The sequence below is a fragment of the Amborella trichopoda genome, chromosome 6 (genome assembly GCF_054954075.1).
Source record: "Amborella trichopoda isolate Santa Cruz 75 chromosome 6, AtrichopodaSantaCruz75HAP2 v2.0, whole genome shotgun sequence".
In the NCBI taxonomy this organism is placed as follows: domain Eukaryota; kingdom Viridiplantae; phylum Streptophyta; class Magnoliopsida; order Amborellales; family Amborellaceae; genus Amborella; species Amborella trichopoda.
In genome coordinates this window covers 15,187,459-15,209,883 of record NC_142341.1, presented here as the reverse complement: position 1 = coordinate 15,209,883, position 22,425 = coordinate 15,187,459, and the positions used below count along the sequence as shown (strand labels likewise).

Genomic DNA, 22,425 nt, shown 5'->3' with positions numbered 1-22,425 from the left:
AGATAATCCTAAGAATATTTTGCATCAAAAACTGTATACCATGATAAATTTGAAAGTGCATCTTACCTCTACATCTACGGATACATCTATATACAAAGTGCACCAAAAAATATCACCTTATCCCCTATTTTTAACTTTCATATCTCAAGAGACCCGATAATTGAAAATATTACTTGTAAGTAAACGATCTTCATTTTTTTTACTTTACAACCCCTGGATCCCTTTGACCATCACCCAAATAAACACTAAAATGACATCTTATTCAAACTCCATCTGTCTCTTTAAAACTCCATCTCTCTCTTTGCTTCTTGGTGAGTTTACCCGTCAAGGGGTTTAGCTTGAGCTCGAACATGAGCACACCTTCTTATGTGTGAAAGAGAGATGATGTTTTAAAAAGAGGGATGGAGTTTTGAGAGATAAAGATGATGATGAGAGAGATGGAGTTTCGAGAGGTGCAGCTGATGATGAGAGAGAGATAGAATCATTTCATAAGTTGTTGGTATCAATAATACATGGTCAAAAAGGTTTAGGGGTTGAAAGGTAGAAAAGATGAAATTTATTTGCTTACAAATAATATTTTTATTTAGATTTAATGAGATATAAAATTTAAAAATTAAAAATAATATGATATTTTCCCTAAATTTTATACTCACCCGAGTGTCCTAAATTCTCCCTCATTTTGTTTACTTTTGGGGGAGTGGGGAGAGAGTACGTAGTGGAGGGGGAGAGAGAAAATTGAGAGAGAGGAGAGAGGAGAGAGAGAGATGGGGGCAGTGGATTTGCGTGTAACTTCCGAACAACCCTTTATAGGATTTCAACACTCTCTCTCTCTCTCCATATAGCCCACGAATTTGGTCATGAGGCGTGAAACCCTTTCTCTTGAGAGGGCACGGCTGATCCCAGCAAGTGCTCCACAATCTGAAAATTGAGAATTCTTCTTGTTCATGGCATGGCACCAAGCTCTTGTCCCCCTACAATGCTTGCTTTGTAGAGGACAAGGTAAACGATCTGGTTGTTTCTTCATCGGATAAGAAGAAACTGATTATTTTGAAACATCAACTGGGTCTTTTGCCCCATTAATCCCCTCTGCTTACACGATATCTAGGTTTTTGCGGTTAATAGTACGGATTGGACCCGAGGGTGATGGTGCTTTTTTGTGTTTCTTCCTCTTGGGGTTGGGGGTTTCTAAGCTTTCTTGGAATCAGGAAAGAAGATTCTCGCCATTGATCTGGAATTTACTCGGGTTTGGTTGGTGGGTTTTCTAGGGTTTTGATAGGATCACTCACTGGTATGACAGAGGTCTTTCTTTGTCTCTTGTGTGGTGTGAAATTTTTAGGGTTCAAGATCGTTTTCTGGTGGTTTGGAGAGAGAATTGACGTGGGAAGACTGTATTTTTAAGGTATTGATTGGGCAAACAGATAGTGAGCACTTGATGTTCCACTGAGTGGTTTGGAGATCTCAAGGGGATTCATGGGCCCCAATTCGGTTTATCAAGAGAGCCCTAGTTGCAGTTGCTATAGTTTCAAGGGTTTGTTTTGTGATTTTCTTTCACACTAAGTGACTGCTACTTAAATCTGTTAGACAAATGGTAAATCTTATACTGGACATGGAAGAAGATTGCACTTTCAAATTCATGGGGGTTTAATTTGCTTGTTCCTTATCTGCAGATGAATTGTGATTGTTCTCTTGGGATTATAGAATAAAGCTCCCAAATTCCACGTTATTCTCCCTTCAAGTTTTTAAGTAGGGTTTCTAGGCTTGAGGGTTCTCAAATTAGGTTTTATATAACTGAAACTTTGATAATAATTTAGGGGTTCTTGTCTCTGGCTTTTGCTGATCTTGGGAATGCTTCTACTGCAGATTCAGAGGCAGGTGTCCATTAAAAGGAATTGGGCAATAATTCTCTCTCATTTCACGCCAAGAACTGCCTTATTTACTTGCCCTGGACCTCTGTTTTCCAAGATCCCATTTGGATTGACATATACCTGAAAAACCCATCTCACACATGTTTTGTTTTTGATTTTTTATTTATTTGAACTCTCATAGAGGCTTCTCTATCTATAGAAATAACTGTGCATGGCCATTGGTCTGAAAGTTTCCATGAATCTACTCTCTCTTTGAACTTTTGATCACTGGCCTAAGTTTTTCCTTGAATCTGCTCCCATTCTCAAGTTTTAAGTATCTGGAATGGCACCCACTAATTATCACTTTCCTGGGCAAAAGTGCTGAATTGTATTGGTCTTTGGGAGCCTTCTTGTGGTTGTCATTGCAACTGCTCTCTCAAAGCAGTTGGTGGTGCATTGGGTGTGGCGTGCTGAAGGCTGGAAATGAGTGTGGTGACATGGTGCATGAGAGGGAGTTCAATTCTCTGTTGGTTTCTTTATTGGAACAGTTCAGCCACTGGAAGTTGGGTATAGGCATTATTTTCTCGGTGGAAAAAGCCTGCATTTCCATCACAGGGGTTTTGTGCCATGTCTCGGTGCTTCCCATTTCCACCACCAGGATATGAAAAGAAGGCTAGGGGCGATGATGTTGAGTTATTGACGAAGGTCTATTCTCTTTCATAAGTTTTCAATTCCCTAGTGTCACTTATTTCTTTCATGTGATGTTCATGTTTAGCGTCTTTTCTGCTTTTAGTTACTCAACCAGGTCGTTTTATTATCTGATAGGGCTTTTAATGTTTTGTTTTATTTTTAAATATAATATTAGAAAAACCATACAGAAAATAACATTTGATATTTTCATTACTATATAGGATAATCCATTAGAGCTTCGGAAGTGTAAGCTTGTGAAAATGAATACTATTTTCTGATTATGAATACAGATAATAAGCATATAGATTTGCATCCTCTTAGTTGGAACTCCTTGGTTATGTTACATGATGCTGTCTACTACTTTTGTTTCTGTCCTTTGCATAATGTTTCATCTTGTCACTCCTTTCGAGCATTGCTGGTAGCTTGAATGAATTTCAATCCTCACTCTTTGTTTTTCTTCTCTTTAACCTTTTTGTGGTGCTGGTAGGGAATCCAAAACAATTGGTATTTGTGCCACATTAGGTGTAACTTCCTAACTCAATGTTAAACCATTGCGAAATACTGAAATGGTAGCTGTCGGTGAGATATCTGTTCTACAAAGAAAAACCAGTATATACAAGGAACGGATTAAGTCTAGTGACCGTGCAATACATAAATAGTTGAATAGAGAATAATGCACAATTTTGGCAGAAAATCACCGTATCGACACCTCTATGATAAGAATGAAGAAGCCTCAATCTTTATGCGGGGAAGAGGGGGCTGCTATGTGTCCACATCTTCACTCAACTAGAGTTATACTGGATAGGGAATTGAAGGGTTTAGCTAAATTCAGGCTAAAACTCTTCTTTAAATATATTACATGAGGGGTCCAATTGCAAAGTGGCCATTTTAGGAGTTATTGGTCAATCAGACACAATAACAACATATCCCATGGACGACCATATGTCCCCTATAACCTGTCAAAAATCATGTGAAGAAGCTCTTGTTAGTGAATATATTGCATGTTGTACTCTTGAGACTCATTCTCAACTGTATCATGGTTTGGGTTCATATTTTCCTTCACGATTCTTTTTGCCTTTCCTATTTCTTTGGGAAGTGGATTACCTTAACATTATTGGGCTTGAAAGTTTTTCCTTCGCTCTATGTTGAGGTCTCACCTGTGAACAGGAAAATAAGAAAAAATAACTATTCAACCGGAAGTGGCTAATATTAACTAGTTGGTTCATCATTGTATTGTCATATCCTGAAATGATTGCCTCATCATTAGAATTAAAATATTTTCTTAACCAAATAATCAGTGCACCCAAAGTGTTGAGAAATGAATGCATGAGATCGTACTCACTAATAAAAAAAGAAACAAAGAAGCAACCATCCTTAGTTGCTCTGATGAGTTTTTTCCATAGGTTACCTATACATGCTAAAACAGGGTTATTCAACTTGTTTGGTTTTTATGGGAGTAGCTTTAAGGACTTGAGTGCTTGACCTCCCTCACCCAAACTGGGATGGGCCAGTCTAAGGGACCTCTTCTGCTAGGCTGCTAGCTGTTAGAACAAATAAAGTTAGAAACATTCCAAATGAAGGGGAAAGATCAAAGCAAATATAATGGCATACTTTGATTTCCTGTACTCAACCATTGCTTAAGTCAATCAAATCATGGATGTAGTCATAAAACAAGGTGTCAAATCTACAAAAGCTATCCAATGCCTTACATAGAATATTTGGTTCTTTAGTAATTTTGTTTCCTTTCGGAGTATAGAAAAGTTGAAAAAGAATGGTTAGGTAGCAAATCAAATGAAAGACCTTGATAAAAGGGCGAAACACAAACATAATGTTAAAGCAAGGCCAAACATGAGTAAATTGAAGTCAGAAGATGGAAATTAGTGCATATTTTACCTGATGGAACTACTACATTTCAGAAAATTTATAGGCTGCCTTGCACTACGTATGTTACCTATATCTACAATAGTTCCATACATTGAATCATGTGTGCACACGCCAAGATAGTGAGGGGTCTGAGTAGATAACCCGCGCTCCTATTGATGGTGAAGAATGTATATGGTGTAATAATTACAATGTAAGGCACATAATGAGCTCTTGCAAGCTCTCTGTAAATAAACTTGTCACTACATACACTCAATGCACTCAGTTTGTTGGGGAATTCAATCCCCATCTTCTATAAATGATTCTTTTGTCTTCATCCTTAGGTTATGTTTTCATGGTTCGGGGGAAAAGAATTGTATCTGGGATGCCACTTTTGATTACCCAACATATCTCTCTTATAACCCTTTGGAATGATTGCTTGCAATCTTCTTTCGACATCTGATTTCTTTCTTGCCAAATGACCCATAGAGTCATAGGGAACAAGACATTCCAAATTTTAGCAAGATATTTATTTGTGATTTTCTTTTTGAACCAATTTGGAGACTGGGGGTAGTTTGATTGCCTATTCCATTAGGGTTGAATCTCCACGCTATGGATTTTTATAATGTCACTCACAAAATTGCATGAGATGAATATGTGGTTGTGGATCTCAGAGTCAGATGAATACGTGGTTGTGGATCTGGGATGTGGATACAAGAAAAACATTGTATCTGAGATCTACAACCATGCATTCATCTCAGTCTCAAGAGGCATTAGGATGGATATATTGGTTTTTTCCCCTTGATCTATAATCATTTGATGTGCACAATGGGAGTTAAGGTCACCGCTATTATTGGGAATCCATGTGAGTCTTTCAACAAGTCCATCATCATCTAAGGCCCATTCACCATGACATGGAGCCAATGGGAGAGGTTCGCATATGCCTCTGCAAGCCCAATAATATCCTCTTGTGACTTTAAAGGTTCCTATATGATACCTCCAAAAATATCTTTCCCAATTAAATCCAACCCAAATTGTGCAAGTAAGGACTTGTTGATATTCTTAATTCTTTTGATGCCAAGTCCACCATCATTCTTAGTTTTGCAAATGGTGCTCTATTTGACAAGGTTTGGGTGGCTTTGATTTTGATGGTTACCCCAAAGAAAGTTTTTATGGAGCTTCTCTAGGGTGTTGAGGATGGTTGAAGGTAGTTGGAATGTTAAAGTGTGAGTGGGGAGAGGCATGAGTTAAGGGTTAGTCTAACTGGATGAGATAAGGTTTGTATGTTCCAACTTTTGAGTTTTGACATGGTTCTCTCAATTTAAGGTTGGCATAGTGTAGGGGCAAATACAGTGAAGTTGATAGTAGTTCCGATGGGGTTGCATTTTATGAATTGGCCAATTTGGGATTTGTTCGAATTTTGAGGAATTGAATAAGAAAAATGTTTGTTTCGGTGGAGTTGTTTTGCAAGCCAGCCAAGGTTTCAAAAAACTCTAGGCGGTCAGCTTAACACTCAGCGCCCAACACCTAGGTGGGCTCCCAGAACCTCGTGCGCCCTGTATTACAATTTTTATGATATATACACATATTTGCTGTCTAAATGCAACATATATGCATATATTTGTGTCAATTTTGTAATTTATTGCATTTGAAAATATTGTAACACACGTTTTTATAACAAACATATGATATATCGGCATATCGCATGTTGATTGTTGAGAATAAGCTTGTTCAAAATTTCAAAATTCAAACCATAATAAATTGACTCTCTAATTCTCCATATTCAATATCCATAAAGTAAACTATTATAACATTCAGGTCTCCAACTCTTCAAGTCTTCAACAAACTGACTTTCCAAAGTATAAAACCACACAACAAAATAGTCCAAAAAGGCAAAAACAAGTATGTCTAACATCCGAAATCCAATGTCTAAAGCTCAAACCAAGATGGTGCAATAAAGATACTACAAAAGAAGAGAGATGACATCAACAAGAATCCAAATCATCATAGTTATTGCTTGCATTTGCATCGGAATCGAGGCCGTCATCATCATAATCATCGCCCTCCTCAACATATTCCTCTTCTTCCATAGATTCTCTCAATGTATCAAAAAGCGCTAGGCGGGTCCTAGGCGGCCTGGGGGGTCCAAGCCGCCCAGCGCCTAGGCGGGCGCCCAGAACCTGAGCGACTGCCCAGTTGAAAAAAAAGTAAAAAACATGCCAAATTACCAATATACCATATTCCAAGTTGAAAAAAAAAAGATAGACGTTAGAAGGGAATTTTGATAATCCATATTGTTAAAACAGTAAGCTGTAAAACCATACAAGTGTAGGATATAAAAGTCAACACTCAACACAACAAAAATATACAAAAATTTAGAAAATATACAGTTTAACGAAAGTTAATACTCATGACTCAACACAACAGTCGACAGACTCAACACTCAGCACCAAGAGACAAGAGTCTTCAGTCGTCGTCACCGTTTTTTTGAACAATGGATTCTCCTGAATCTACCTCCTCTCCTCTATATCCCTCTGTGAGTTTGAAGTACCAGCAAAAGTCGTTGCTCGAGTAGCCCTCTTAGGATCAGAAGCTCGTCCCGAAGCCTCCTCGACCATTTGCCAAACCCTCTCTGGGGAAGACCTCCTCAGTACCAGGGTCCCCAACTGGCCAATTTGAAGCATTCTCCATGTCTTTCGAAGCGACGGGATCCTTCTTGGTTGTTTTTCTTCTCCTTGAGCCTCTGATTCTCTCTAACATAAACCAAGTCATTGAGCTTCTTTTGCTCAAGCCTATTTCTTCTCTTTGTATGCACCTATAAGGAAAAATGCATGAGTACTAGTCTACTATGATCTTCTTATATTCTATGAATGTATATTAGAAAGATGAACTACTAAACAAGAAAAACATGTAAAATAGAAAAATACCATCTCAAACGAACTCCAATTGCGCTCACAACCACAAGAGGTAGTTGTCAAACTCAAGATCCGAATAGCCATCTTCTGGAGATGTGGAGCGCTACTCCCATGTTGTGGGCTGCAATATGTGGACAACCTTTATAACTAATTTAAGTATTTATAAAGAAAAATAGAAACAATGAAACAAAAGTACAAAACATATTACCTGGTTTATCTTTGTTTCTCTTTCTTAGTGCCATATCTTTCTCGAATGACATGAAGCACACTTGTACAAAATGAGCTCTTCTGTTTATATCTTTTATTGGATATGTGGATCGGGAACTTATCTCTCAAGGCACTTATTAAAAACATCCATAATTGTACCTTTTGCCTCAATATCTACATTTGCATAAAAGAATTTGGAGTTCAAGTAGTACCTCAATGCATGCAATGGTCTATGGACCTGCCTATCCCACTTGGCATCAATAATCTCCCAAATTAGGCCGTACTTGGCTCTGCAATCTCATTCTTAGCCCTTTCAAGTGCATCATATATAAAGCCCATGGAGGGTATCAGCCAAGCACAAGACCTTCACCAAGGGAAGAAATACTACTATGGCATGCTTTACCCCCATGCCGAAAATATTTAGAGAGAACAATATCTTGTGCCTTTTTGCCCTTGGCATCTCTAGACAACTTACACCTACCCCACTCCTCTGAAGCAAACATAGATATCAATGGGATCCTCCTGCTATGCTTGCTCTTTAGACTAAGGTAAGCAATGGCAAATCTAGTGACCCCGGGCTTCACTAACTCTCTCTTCTTTGTAAACTTGCGGATCATACCCATGGAGGGCTTATCAGTATCAGCCAAGCACAAGACCTTCACCAAGGGAAGAAATACTACTATGGCATGCTTTACCCCATGCCAAAAATATTTAGAGATAACAATATCCTGTGCCTTCTTGCCCTTGACATTTCTAGACCACTTACACCTACTCCACTCCTTTGAAGCAAACATAGGCCTCAATGGGATCCTCCTGCTATGCATGCTCTTTAGACTAAGGTAAACAATGGCAAATCTAGTGACCCCAGGCTTCACTAACTTTCTCTTCTTTGTAAACTTGCGCATCATGCTAAGGGTAATTACGTGAATGTATATAAAAATTGTAACCTTCTTGGCCTTAGAACTCCTTTAATAGTAGCCAACTCACCAATAGCCTCAAGCATAAGATCTACGCAATGTGCAGCGCAAGGAGTCCAAAATATGCGAGGCTTATTCTGTCGAAGCAAATGACCTGCAGCTAGATTGGGAGCAGTATTATCTATGACTGCTTGAATTACAAGTTCCTCCCAACCTCCTCAATGCGCTTATCAATGAAAGAGAAAATATAATGAGCATCATGAATATCAATTGAGGCATAAACAGATCGAAAAAACTGTACCCAAAGGACAATTTACCAACAAATTTATGGTACTCCTCCTCCTATCACTCCACATATCAGTCATTAAAGTAACCCCAAATTTATTAGCCCACCCCTCCTTATGGGTCTTGAGATATTCCTTAGTAACCTCAACTTCTTTCTTCAGTAGTGGCTCACCAATCTCTTATGGAGTTGGGCATTTCAAACCAGGCCCAAATTGCCCAATTGCTTCCAACATTGTATGGGAGCTACTCAAGTGAGCGGTGTTAAAAGAAATGTCCGCATGGTAAAATCACCAAGCAATATACTGAATCACCCAGCCTCTGTCTTCTTTCTTAAATCTATTTTTAAGTGTCACCTATTTTTTCCCCTTTCCCTTCTCATTCTCAATTACTGTCTCAGGACTAGGTGTAAAAAAACTATCAATAGGCCATCTCATACGAGGCTTCTTAGAACCCAAATGCCCTCTTACCCTTAGAGCTCTTGCAGACCAACCCTGGCTACCTCCTCTTCCCCCTCTTCATCCCTTTAGTGTCAATATCATCATAAAAAACATGGACCCTGCCTTTAATTCTGCTATATCCTTTTTTTTTTATTTTTTTTATTATTTTCACTTTCAATATACTCAGAGCTTTCTTTCCTTACAAGCTCTGGGACTTTCTTACACATCACCTAATACCAGCAAGATGCTTGTTAAATCTATTTATGCTGGCATTAGAAACATGTCCACAAAAATTTTACATAATTTTATTCCTATCATTTTTATCTGGATTGACACAATACTTCCATCCCGGATCGCCACCTCTAGTAGACCCTGCAGAAGACATATTAAATTGGAAAAATAAAACTCAAATAAAGATTACAAACTGACCTTTCTACCCAATCTCTGGTCTTTGATGTTTGTTACCTCTATCGAGCTACTAATCAACTCAAAAGTCTTCTTATACGTCCAATAACACCCTAAAAATAATTTCAATGAGAAAATGAAACTTTTTCAATCCACAAAAAATACTTTCGATTCTCAGAAATTACTTTAGATTTGCAGAAATACGTTTAGCATAGATATTGATGGTGTTTTTTTCACTTTGGGGGTTAAAAATAACCCACATCATTATTTATACTATCTTGGGCCAATTTAAAAACCGAAAAAGGGCCTATGGCCTTGGGCGCCCGCCCAGGTACATCCGCCCGTGTAGGGCCGCCTGGGTCTAGGCGTGCGGTGAATATGGTCTAGGCACCTATGCGCCGGGCGGACCGTCTTTTAAAACATTGAGGTGAATGCTGGTCTTGAAACAACAAAGGGTGTGGTTGAGGGAATGCTAGGACTGAGAATTTCTTTTTTAGAAAAAATGAGGAAGTCATCGGCATGAAGTAGAGGGAAATGTATAATATAGTTGGAACTCTAGGAATCCTAGGTGGTTGAAATCTTCCTTCAAACTTCTCTTTTTTAATTAGTTGGCTAAAACATTCCATGGCCACTGGTAGATTTAAGGCGAGAGGGGGTCTCTTTGTTGAGCCTCTTTTTTCACTTGAAATATCCAAAAGGTGTACCATTGAGAACCACAGAATATTTAGGGGTAGTGATGTACATTTTAATCCAGTTAATAACTTTCTTGCGAATCCATATTGTTGAAGTTCATTGCTTAGGATTTGTTTTTGAGGAGAGTATTAACTGTTCATTGGTTAGGATTTCCCAATTGATTGTGTAGGCCAATTTTGAGATAGAATGTCTCCCTTTTTATTGTTAGCTATGCTATGTAGAAGCTCATGGGCGACTAAGGCTTGTTCGAAGATACTTTTGTTCTGGATAAACAAAAGTAATAGGCCAAAATTCGGTCATTAAGATGGTACCTTTTTTCTTAGCTAAGGTTGATGAAGGTTCAGTTTATGGATTGCATCCTTGATTGTCTCTTAGAGCTGTCCCTGATGGCTCGAGTGATCTTTGGACCCATAATGTGCCATTAGTTTTGAAAGAAATTTTTTTATTCTTTTCTTTTTTATTTTATTTTATTTATTTATTTATTTTTGGTGGGGGGGGAGATTGGGTCAAGGAGATATAATGGTATGTTGGGTATTTGTAATTTCTTCATAAGAGACATGTTTTTGAAGAAAGATATTTTCCTCGTCTAATAATTGTGATCCTAATTCAGCTTTAAAAAAAAAAAACATTGTGAATCATAATGAGTATTAGATTTAATAGATATGGGCTGCACGGACCTAGGAGGTTATTGTAAATCAATGGCTTCCTTGATGATTTCCTCTCTGTTTTTAGTAATGGGTCTATCCTTTCTCTTGAGCTTTGAGATGGTTGTTTGGCTGCTCCAGTTCATAGTTTTTAACCTTGGGTCAACCAATTTTGCCTCGAATTTTTTATGCCAAAAGAAGCCTCATTTTTTAGCGCTATGGAAAGCTCACTATTGAATTTTTTTTCTTCATTCTATATTTCAAGGTTTGTTGGTTGTGACCCAAGCTGTTCCTGCAGCATTTCCATTTTGTACCCAAATTGCCTGGCTACCAGATGAACCAAACCAGATACATTGAAATTCCACTCTTAGAGAGTTTTTTTTAATGTTTTTGAGCTTTGTTGGGACTCTTGCCATTGCACAGCCTTTAATTTTTTCCCTCCCAATATTTTTGACAATTCCCTCATAGCCTTTGTGAAGTAATCACATATTGAAAAAATTGAAAGGCTTCGGCCCCTAATAAATAGTTTGGTCAATTTGGAGTTGTACGGGGTTGTGGTCTAAAATGTGTTTGTCCCCTAAAATTAGGCCTAGGAAGCAGTTAATTTCAGTTCATGTTGAGTTGGGCAACTTTAGCCGTAGGTCCAAGACCAATTATAAGGGTAAGTCCTTACTCATATGCATAATGCTATACTGAGATTACTTCTAGGAAGCGCTGCACAGTTCAGCAACAAGCTCTTGCTCATGTTAGACTTTTTACTCAGGATAGTTCTTTAGCCTGACACTGCATAATAGTAGTCGAGCACCATCCTTATGTTCTCAGCATTCTCAGTGCTTGTGCACAAGGACTTTCATCTATAAACTTTTTATGTGAACTTACCCATTCTCCTCTCCCTGTGTGAACGCCCTCTATTAAACTCAAGCTGGTTGCCTTGACATCAGAGGGCGAAAGGCTTCTTAGATGAGAGTGTATGAGAAGTGGAATAGAGGACTGTATTGCATCAATCCGGTAAAAATTTGTAAGAAGCCTTTGGTACAGCAGTTGTCTGGACCCAGAAATGTACACCAGAAACAAATTCCCTCGTGCACTTTCTCCATTGCCAAAACCTATTCTTCTGATTGTATAAACTAGGAAACAATGGTGTCCATGTTTGTACCTTAATGCATCCAAGTTTGACTTTTTATTTGAAATGATATTGCGTGCTAGTTATGTGGGAATCTTTTCAATAGCTTGTAAGTTACTTAGGTACCCTGAATTGTTGGAATTTGGTTGCCATGAATTCTCGAACTCGTGGATCTATGTGCATAACGTAGAAGTATTGGACTTTCGCAAGAACGAGGAGAATAATCCCTGAGTGAGCATGATGGACTCATTGGCCTAAAACTGGAGTTAAATTCTCCTTGTGTCAAAATAAGATGTTGTAATTGTGGTGCAACTTGTTATGCATTGGGGCTCGGGTTTTGGAAGGGTGCGAGATTTAAGTGTAACTTTGATGGAAGTTCGTTTGGTGATCCATGTCCAGCTTGATTTGGGGGTGCATTTAGAGACCGCTGGGGTCTACTCCCATTTTCATGCTCAGAATAAGCTGGCGTTTGCAATGCAACGACAGCTGAAGCTTCATCACTACTCAATCGGGTTGGATCTACAGTCTTGAATCTCTCCTGATTGGGGGTCGCTGATGATTGAAAGGAATGAAACAAATATGTTCAATGGGCAACATGGAGAGCTTGATGCTCTCGGTGCCTCAACAATATTTTTTCTGATATTTTTGGTCACCTAGAGGGAGTTTCTCCATCCTTCTCCCATTTAAGCCAAGAATAACCAACTTGTGAACTCTCTTGCTAGGGAAGGCATAACTAGAAACTCTACTGTTGTGATTAGTAATGATACCACCCAGTAATGTCATAAAGTTCTTTTAGCATTGGGCAAATCACCTGAAATCTTTGGGTCTGGTTGGTTTCCCAAACTAAACCATAGTTGCTGGAACCTTGTAGGAAAGGTCACGGACCTGCTCCGGAACCTCGATTCCGCGGTTCCAGTTAGGATTCTTGGATGGAACATAGACCCCTATATTGTGATTCGCGTTCCCAGCAGGTTCGAGCAGCGGTTCTCAAGTGTATGACACAGTGCATATGATTTTTTCTCTATTTGGCACTGATTCATATGCAATGATTCATGTGAACCCACACATTATTCTTGATCCCTTAAAACATACTGTTGCGATTCCTTCCCCATGGAATCGCACGTCCCTGTGACAAGGATCGCACTCTCTTGATATAGGATTGTATGGACGACGATCCCAACCACATGGAGCTTCCAACAATCCACGGCTTTGCAGACCCGAGCCTGCCCCCGCTCCCGGGAACGCACTCGCACCTGCACCCGACAACTATGAACTGAATGGAATAACAGCGTATTTTTGAATTTTATGGCTTACCTTTAAAGTTGTACCAAAACGATTTTGTATGACTACCATGCCTACATATGAATAAAGCAACTGAAATCTTTAAACATTGATTCACTACTTTAAATTATAAAATTCCAATATAGCTTGAGGAAGTTTGGTACAGAAAAAGGTTTTGCATTGGATGCAACAGCAACGTGTACACAGGGGTACTATAAGGCATTTTTAGGGATAGAAACTAAAGCTGTGTACTCTGTCGTCCTAAAATGACTGAAATTATACTCATTTAAGATAAGATCTTCTAAGGATATAAATATGTTAATTGTATTGAAAAATTAATCATGAAAAAATTTGGTTCAAGTGGAAGGCTCTGAAAAGCAAGGGGAAGCCCCCAAAGGACATGGATGGAAGTAGTGAGAAAATATATTGTAATTTATGGTCTAATTGAGGGTATGACTTTTGTTAGAGTGGAATGGCGGAACATGGTTTGTATACTCGACCCCAAATAGTTGGGATAGGCTCGGATGATGGTGATGATGACAAGGACTATTATTATTATTATTATTAAAGTCATAATTTGCTTTAAATCTTGTAATTTTTAATATTATTTTAATATTACAAAAATATTTTATAGTTTTAAATTTTTTAAACTTCAATATATCTGAAGACTTCCTCGAAATGGCCGAAGTGCCAAAGCACTACCTATTTTGAGCTAAAATGATGAGGCCTCTGAAGCGAATCTAATAACTTTACTACATAGTGCATATTTTTGGAGGATCAATTACTGCACATTTTGTTTAGACCATATTGTACACATTTTTGTAAGGAAGCGTACAGTTGCTCAAAGTGCCACAATATTGGAAATTTTACATTAACCAAAGCTACCTTAAAAGGAAAAAAAACAAAAACAAAAACAACTTGTGGCACCAACTTAGAACTAAAGGAACAATTCCACTGATTGACAGAATTAAAGGACTAATGGGAGATACATTCTCTCACTCTCTTCCCTCATGCACTTATTTTCCTAATCTTCATCTCTCTCTCTCTCTCCCGCTCTCTCTCTCTCTTTTACTTATTTTCCTAATTTTCATGCTGATATAAATTTTTTCAAGGAACAGAGGAGCTTGGGGAAAATTAAACAGGGAAAGAGATAAATGAAAGATCCTCAATCTGACATTATTAATAGGTCCGATCTTTTTGTGGATTTGTTGGTGGAGTTACCTGGCAAATTTTTTGGCATATTTCTCTATGAATTGTGGGACTTTCAGTTTGATCTCATGTCTTCTGTGAAATCACCTTTGGTTGGGGTCCAATCCTTGTGCTTCTAAGAACTTACTGTTGTGTTGGGACTTGGGAGCAAGGAATTATATCAGGATATCTTACAATGTTGGATTGTTGGATCTGATTACAATGCCAAGATATTGGATTCTTGATTTGTGGGGTCGGGCAGAAAACCTTTGCATGCTTTCATTGGATTAATTGAGTAAAACATAAGTTGTGGAGGAACCTTTCAATGGGAAAAACTACCTTAGCCTGTTAGATGCCACTATGCAGATAACAACCAATGAACCAATAAGTTTCTTCAGAAATAAGTATCCAGAGCAGTCTTTGGTTCTGAAGACAGGTGAGCTGTATGTTCAACCTGGAAAGCTGATGTGATCTGGCCCATCTAGGATAGAATCTGTGGTCCGTCTGTTCTTACTAGTTTGGTTTGTTACCCATTACTTGGACTGCGAGCATGACACAAACATTGGTCTTGATCCTTTTGCTATATGGACGCAGAGGCTCTTTGTGTGCATGCACGTGCATGTGTGTGTGTGTGTGTGTGTGTGTGTGTGTGTGTGTGTGTGTGAGAGAGAGAGAGAGAGAGAGAGAGAGAGAGAGAGAGAGAGTGTTTTACTGTCTCTAACCTCCTCCTAAAGATATGTGCCCCAATGTGCACACTCAATGTAGGTTATACCAGCACTTGCGGCCACCTTTTTCAAATGTGTGGACCAAGGTTTCAAAAAACGCTATGTGGCCTTGAGGCGGCTGGCTTGGCACCTAGTGCCCAGGCTGGCACCCTGAACCTTGGGTGCCCTGTAGTACAAATTTTATAGATATATAGTAATACATATATTTGTGCCAATTTTGTAATTTATTGCATTTGAAAATATTGTAACATGCTTTATACAAACATGTGACGTATCGCATGTTGGGAATATACTTGTTCAAAATTTCAAAATTCAAACCATACAAAATTTAGAAAGTCTAATAGGATATGTATTACTAATAGTCTCCAGCTCTCTATATTCCATAATAAGTAGAAAAGTTTAGGAAGCTTCTTCAAACCACCAAAAATACTTTTGATTCTCAAAAATAGGCCTATTACATAATATGTAGAAAAGTTCGGGAAGCTTTTCAAACCACAAAAATACTTTTGATTCTTAGAAATAGGTAGAAAAGTTTGGGAAGCTTCTTCATACCACAAAAAATGCTTTTGATTCTTAGAAATAGGTATAGCTATGAGGGTTTATGGAATTACTTTTTTAACTTTGGGGGTTGAAAATAACTCCCATTACATATTTGAACTATTTTTGGGGGTCAAAATTACCCCTTTTGCCATTTTTGGTATCTTGAAAAAAAAAAAAAACCACATCCCTGCTCGCCCATCTCACCAGCTCGCCTAGGTACATCCACCCAGAACGGGTGGCGTGCGGTGCATAGGGTCTTGGGTGCCTAAACAGGCGCCTAGGCACTGGCGGACCGTTTTTTGAAACATTGGTGTGGACCCATATGTGAAAGGTTTGCTGGTATGCAGCTGAGTTATGGATCCTAGGGTCTGTCTCGCTGTACAATTGGAGCAGCATGCAATCTGGAATAACAATCTGGGGTTCCCTCAAACTTGACCCAATGCTGCTGAGCCAATTTGGCCTTCATGGATGATGGTGAAAGAGAGATAAGAGACAAGAGACAAGAGACAAGTGGGGTGGTTCACAAAAGGAAGCTGCTTGGAATTTAGATTGTTTCTAGTTCCAGGTGACCTGTGAATAATGAATGTTTTATGTGTGGGCTGGCATCCTGCAGGATCTACCATATGTGCCAAAATCGCTAGTGAAATCAGAACAAAATCTAACAGTCCTTGCTGTCTCAAGATTGTGGAAATACCACAATTTAGGGACATTTAGAACAGCAGACTGTCCTCTTTCTTGTTGGGTCATTCCTTAATTAGACATTTGTTCACGGTAGAATGCATCAATACTTGCCCTTAATCAGTATTTCTTAATTTGGAATTTCTCCTGGACATTAAAACCTTTCTTTTGTTATTTTTGTTCCACCCAAAAGACTCCAAATTCTGAAGGCATTTCTTTTTCTCTGATGGAAGTTCCTCTGCATGGGCTAGAGTGTGAATACTTCTATCTTTTGCTCTATCAATCCAATGCTCAGATGGATGTATATGCACATCACTTTTTGACCTCAAAGAAACAGAAATGCTTGTCACAGAAATTAGGAGATATGTATGTTGCTCTGCTGACTTTGTCATTTGCATGCTTAAAGAAATGCAGCTTTTGGAATATAGAGGTGAATGTTTTCACTTTATCACCTTCAGCTGGTGCATTGCAAATTGTGCTTCCTATGCGAGCATTATTTAAAGAGATTGTGACCATTGTGCTCTGTTGCCTTTTTGGAAATTTTAATATATGAGTGGTATATATTAGTTTTAGGTCGGCCATCATTATTTTCTGCTGCTTCAATGGAAACTTGGTGGCTTTTTTCGATATGATGGTCATCCATGTCATGGTGTATTGTTTGTTGAAAGTTGCTTTTCGAACTAAAGATAAAAACCGTACAATTTCCTTCTTTTGAAATGTAAAACTGTACACTGTCTTTGGAATTGATTCACGAGTACTTGACTGCTTGAGTGGAAAGTTGGTGGCTTTTTGTTGGCATTACTTTGGAGTTGGTTGATACGATGGTCATCCATGTCATGGTGTATTGTTTGTTGAAAGTTGCTTTTCGAACTAAAGATGAAAACTGTACAGTTTCCTCTTTTTGAAATGTAAAACTGTACACTTTATTTGGAATTGATTCATGAGTATGTGATTGTATTGTGTAGGCTTTCTTCTGTGTTCTGAGACTGTTGTATGGTTGACAGGAAAAGCACAAAGAGAAAAAGCATAAGAAAGAGAAGAGGGACAAAGAAAAGAGAGAGGGTAAAGAGAGAAAAGATAAAGACAAAAACAAGGAGAAGCATAAAGATAAGAAAAAGGAAAAGCACAAAGATAAGAAGAAGGACAAAGATCGAGAGAAGGATAAAACCAAGACAACTGATGAAAAGGGAAGTGATGAAGGTCACTTATTTTGTGTTGGAGAGAGCAGCAGGGAGAGAGATAAGCAGGCACTTAAGAATAAGGACTTTGAGCAGGAGTTCATTCGAAGGATCAGTGCTGAGGCAGGGGATGCCAAGAACCGGATCCCTGAGAAATTCAATGGAACTATACTTCAAAGAGGAATTCAGGATACAGGAAGAGTGGCATCAGATGTTGAAAAGAAGTTTGACGGGAAAGAGAAAACTCGTGATAAGGAGAATGATGATAGGAAAAAAGAGAGGCGAAAAGATAGGGATCGAGATGAGAAGAGGAGCAAGGATGCCGACAAGGCTAAAGAGAAGGAAAAAGAGAAGGACAAAGTGAAGGAGAGATCTGAACATAAGCATAGGGACCAGGAGAGAGAGTCCCACAAAGGTGTGCATAAGCATAAACAACAGGTGGCGGAAACCCACAAAAGTGAGCATATCGATTCCTGTGGCATTTACTCGGTGCATCCTCAGGAAAACCTCAGAAAGAGAAAGGACTCAGAGACAAATGGTGTCCTACATGGTTAGTAACCTACTTTGTTCTCGTAACTAAAAAACATTTTGCTTGGATGGAAATCCGTAGCGTCTAGCTCGAGAATAATTTATTGTATGATCTCTCTCTCTCTCCTCTGTCTGTTTCTGTCTCTGTCTCTCTGTCTCTGTCTCTCTCTCTCTCTCTCTTTGGCTCGGCTTATGAAAAGGTTGAGAATATGTTTACCTCCCTCCCTACCCCTTTCCCCAGTTTTGTCTATGAATATATTGAGATTACATTCTTTATGCTGTCTTTCCTATGCTCACAGACAATGACATACGGCCTAATAAGCTGCCCAGACTGGCTTCTTCCACCCATTTGCACATGGAGAATGGAAGGAAAGCAGAGCAGTGCCATATTGCTAATCCATGTTTTTACGATAAACAAGGAATCACAGTAGATAATAGCAACAAGAAGCTTGAGAGAACCACCTTCGGTGGCACGGTTTGCTTGACCCCACAAAGCAATAAGGACCAGAATCACAGGATTAATGGTAAAATAGAAGCTCAGCTGCCTTTGGTCAATCATTCACGGCCCGAGAAGAGTGGGAAGAAGGTTGAGGTTGAAATGGAAGCCCGGCCACCTTTGGCTGATCATTCAAGGCCTGAGAAGGGTGGGAACAAGGTTGAGGTTGAAATGGAAGCCCGGCCACCTTTGACTGATCATTCAAGGCCTGAGAAGAGTGGGAAGAAGGTTGAGGTTGAAATGGAAGCCCGGCCACCTTTGACTGATCATTTAAGGCCTGAGAAGAGTGGGAAGAAGGTTGAGGTTGAAGAAGCGAGTAGGAGGCCTCCTCACCCTGATACCCAGTTTTTAAACCTGATTTATACTGTACCAGAAATGGCAGAGTGGTCCAAATTTGACAACCAAGAGTGGCTTTTTAGCAGTGATGACCTTCAAACAAAGCCTAAGATTGTAGCAGAGGCTCCACAAGTATGGGCAGAATCAGTGCATATAGAGTCTGCAGATGTCCATGCTTTGCCATATGTCATTCCTTACTGATATGAAAATTGAGTGTTTTTTCTCCCTCCTATCCTAGTGCTGATTCAATCACAAAAGAGTTATCTATCAAAAGGTACGGCGCCATTTTTTTTTCCCTTTTTTTTGTTGTTTTCTTCATATTACCTTTTCTTATTAGGTGGTTGGTTTCCAACCTGGTTCAAAAGGTATTTATAATTTCATAGTCCCTCATCAATTATCAAGGAGCATTGGTTTGGAAATTGTTACCACCATTTCATTGCATGCCCTGTTTTAGGTTGGTGAATCTTGCAGGGCTGGGATTTTACAGGATTCCTCCATTCTAATTATGAGGAGCTTATATACTACAAATTGGGGAAAAAAATAGAAAAAAGAAAAAGAAAAGAAAAGTTGGAGGTTTGAGCCATTGGGTTGGTTCAAAATGAGTCTTGTAGGGGTTTATGCTTTGAGTTGAAACCTAGGCTTCTCAGAGTAGGCTGAAGTGGTCTTTGTTGCAGAACCACACAATTTTGATTTGTATCATAGAATCTTAGTGACGATGTTATGAAATGTACATTAGCAAACAATCAAAAAAGAAAAAGGGAAATGAAGAGGTGACGGCATTTGTTCATAGTATCGTTACTCCTATGCTCATTGTGTCTAGCAAAACCATGATTTAACTGTTGTTGGGTCCAGTTTCAGGGAATGTTTTGTTTATTATATCATAACTACAGGTAAGCCTTGGGGTTTTTTAAAGTGTTTCTGGAAATTTTGTTTCAGTCACTTTTGAAAAAGATAAAATAGGATCAGTGGCCTCATTTTTTATTTGTGGTTTTTAAAGTGTTTCTGGAAATTTTATTTTAGTCACTTTTTAAAAAGATAAAATAGGATAAGTGGTCTGATTTTCCATTTGATGTGTCCGATGTTTTTGCTTTTGCTGCGTTAATGATTTTTTAAAGAAACAATTTTAACCATGAAAAGATAACTTTTGTTTTGCAAATTCAATTGTCCCTGTGTCGGCGACATTTGTACTGTTTCTCTGGCAAACCGTGTTTTAGATTTAAGCAGGAAAGTTGGAACATTTATCAAAGCTCTTGCTTTTCATCAGTATCGGCATCTATAAACTCACTTCTTTGAATAGTAATATTTTTGAACTACGAGTTTTGGAATCAATGAGAGATATTTATAAACTTTTTATTGTATACAATAACTTGAATGGGATTGGGTAAGCTTATCGTTCTGATCTTCATTAACAGAATTTTTTCGTCCAGGGATCCTAACTCGTTAGTCTTTATTATGGATATTTACTATTGAGGTGATGTGGTGGTGTCATCTAGGTTTGAATTGAGAGAGACATCTTTTTCCTTGGTAGAAATCGGGATAGGTGTGACTTTTTCTCTAACTTCCTCTGTAACAATTAGGATACCCTTATCAATGAAATCTTGGATGATGTGCTTAAGAACAAGGCATTCTTCAGTGTCATGGGTATGGTTTTGATACCATTCATACGATTGTGACTTATCTCCAACTTGTAAATGAGGAATTTAAGTTGGAGGCAATATGAGGTGTTTGTCTTCGATCGGCAATTTTAGAATATTATTCATAGAATATTTAAAATGAGTAAACTTTCGGGGTGTAGTACCTTGAATTTGATATGTATAAAAATGAGCCCCATCTGCATCCCTAAGCCATTCTAAAGATGATTTAGATTTGAGATGACATTTTGGCTGATTGATTGTCAATTCATTGATTTCACCACTAATTGAAGCTTTGTCTTGACTAAGCTCTACTTATGATGTGGTGCTCTATGTATTCCTAAGCTATTTTGAAGCACTTGGGATTGGCTTCACACTCATCAATTATTATCTCATTAGAGTCGGTGTCGTATGAATCTCCATCGTGATAAAGTTCTTGCACCATTATGACTTCATCTATCTTTTGTTCCAGTATGATCGGTGACTGATCTTGGGCTCTTTCCTTTGCTCTCTCATAGCTTGAAACCATTTCGAGCATTGAGTCAAAAGAGAAAGGCCGAGTGCTTTTGCGATAGTGAAGCTTATACTCGGATAACATTTTACTATTACTCGCAGTACACATTTTCTATGGTCATGTTGATATGAGAGGCTTCAGAGAGTGTGCAATCAATGACTTTTGATGCAGTGTCTCTAAATCTATTGGTAAAGTTCGTGAACGATTCGTTAGGATTTTACTTGCTGGTGACCAGCTTGCCAAGGGTCATGGGTTGTTGTTTAGTCACACGATACTGCTCAATGAATCTCCAAAATAGTTCGTCGGGAGATTGGTCAGGGTATATAATAACCACCTCTTGGAACCATGTCAGGGGCTATCTAGAGAGAGTGTATCAGAACATTGTCTTGAGTCAGTAAGGTCTATCTTCAAGTGCAGGAATAAATAAAAGGGTAAGTAGTGACATGGTTTTTTAGGTCACCTTTCCCACTAAACTTGTTTTCAGAGTTGGGGAATTCAAACCCCGGTGGAGAGGGTCGATGTCTCCAAGAATGTCATTGATGTAAGATATTGGTGAGAGGATATCTTGAACCCCAATCTTGGCCAAGGTATGCTGAAAGGTTCTTAGTTCACTTTTCATGTCAGCTAACTCACTTGATTGGGTAGCTGGGATTGCCTCAACTGGCTTGTTGCCTGACACTGATAGACTGGCTTGAACCGGTGATACGGATGGAACTGGGTAATACTAGATTGGTTGATGGACAAGACATACCTAGGTATGTGGTGCAACTTGGGTTGGCTTAACCTGGACTTGTTGCATAGTCGGAAGTGACTGGATTGGTGGGTAATGTGTTTGCACGAGTGGTGTGACTAGGGTTGGTTGAGTTGATACATAGTAGGTCTGAACTAATGGTGTAGCTTGAATTGGCCGAGTTAACAAACAATGGGCTTGGGCCGGTTGGACCGACTAAGCCTAACATGGGTAAGTTTGTGCTGAAATTGGTTGGCTTTGGAATTGAGCAGGTGCCCTAGCCGGTAAGGGCTTATTGCCTTGTGGGTTATGGACTCTCGTAGGCTAACTCAATTGACTGGGTTGACCATGAGATTCAAGAGGACCCTAACCATACGTTGTGTTGGGACCAAAGGTGGTTTCTCCTAAGCATCCTCTGGACCTGTGGCTTTTAGGAAAGACAAGACCGCATAGAACTTCCTGAGCTGACTATGGCTTAGCCCTTGGAATATAGTGGGATCAAGCTCAAAGCGACTAATAGTGTTTTGGTGCGTGGAGGCCACAGTTGACGAACGCTTGGGCTTGGCGGATGATGCTTAAC

General features: G+C 38.9%; 1 protein-coding gene across 2 annotated transcripts; it reads left to right on the top strand.

Moving 5' to 3' along the window:
- The first annotated feature begins 864 nt into the window (after positions 1-864).
- On the top strand, positions 865-19,757 carry LOC18438240 (uncharacterized). Of its 2 annotated transcripts, XR_002281645.2 has the most exons (4): positions 865-2,549; positions 17,437-18,160; positions 18,438-19,244; positions 19,425-19,757. XR_002281645.2 is itself a non-coding variant. In XM_006848427.4 (3 exons), the coding sequence occupies exons 1-3, from the start codon at positions 2,472-2,474 to the stop codon at positions 19,169-19,171; spliced, it is 1,536 nt and encodes a 511-aa protein (XP_006848490.1). In that variant the 5' UTR covers positions 865-2,471; the 3' UTR covers positions 19,172-19,757. The 2 variants fall into 2 exon arrangements, 1 of the variants encoding a protein (XP_006848490.1); XM_006848427.4 differs by having other exon boundaries at positions 18,438-19,757.
- Positions 19,758-22,425: the final 2,668 nt, after the last annotated feature.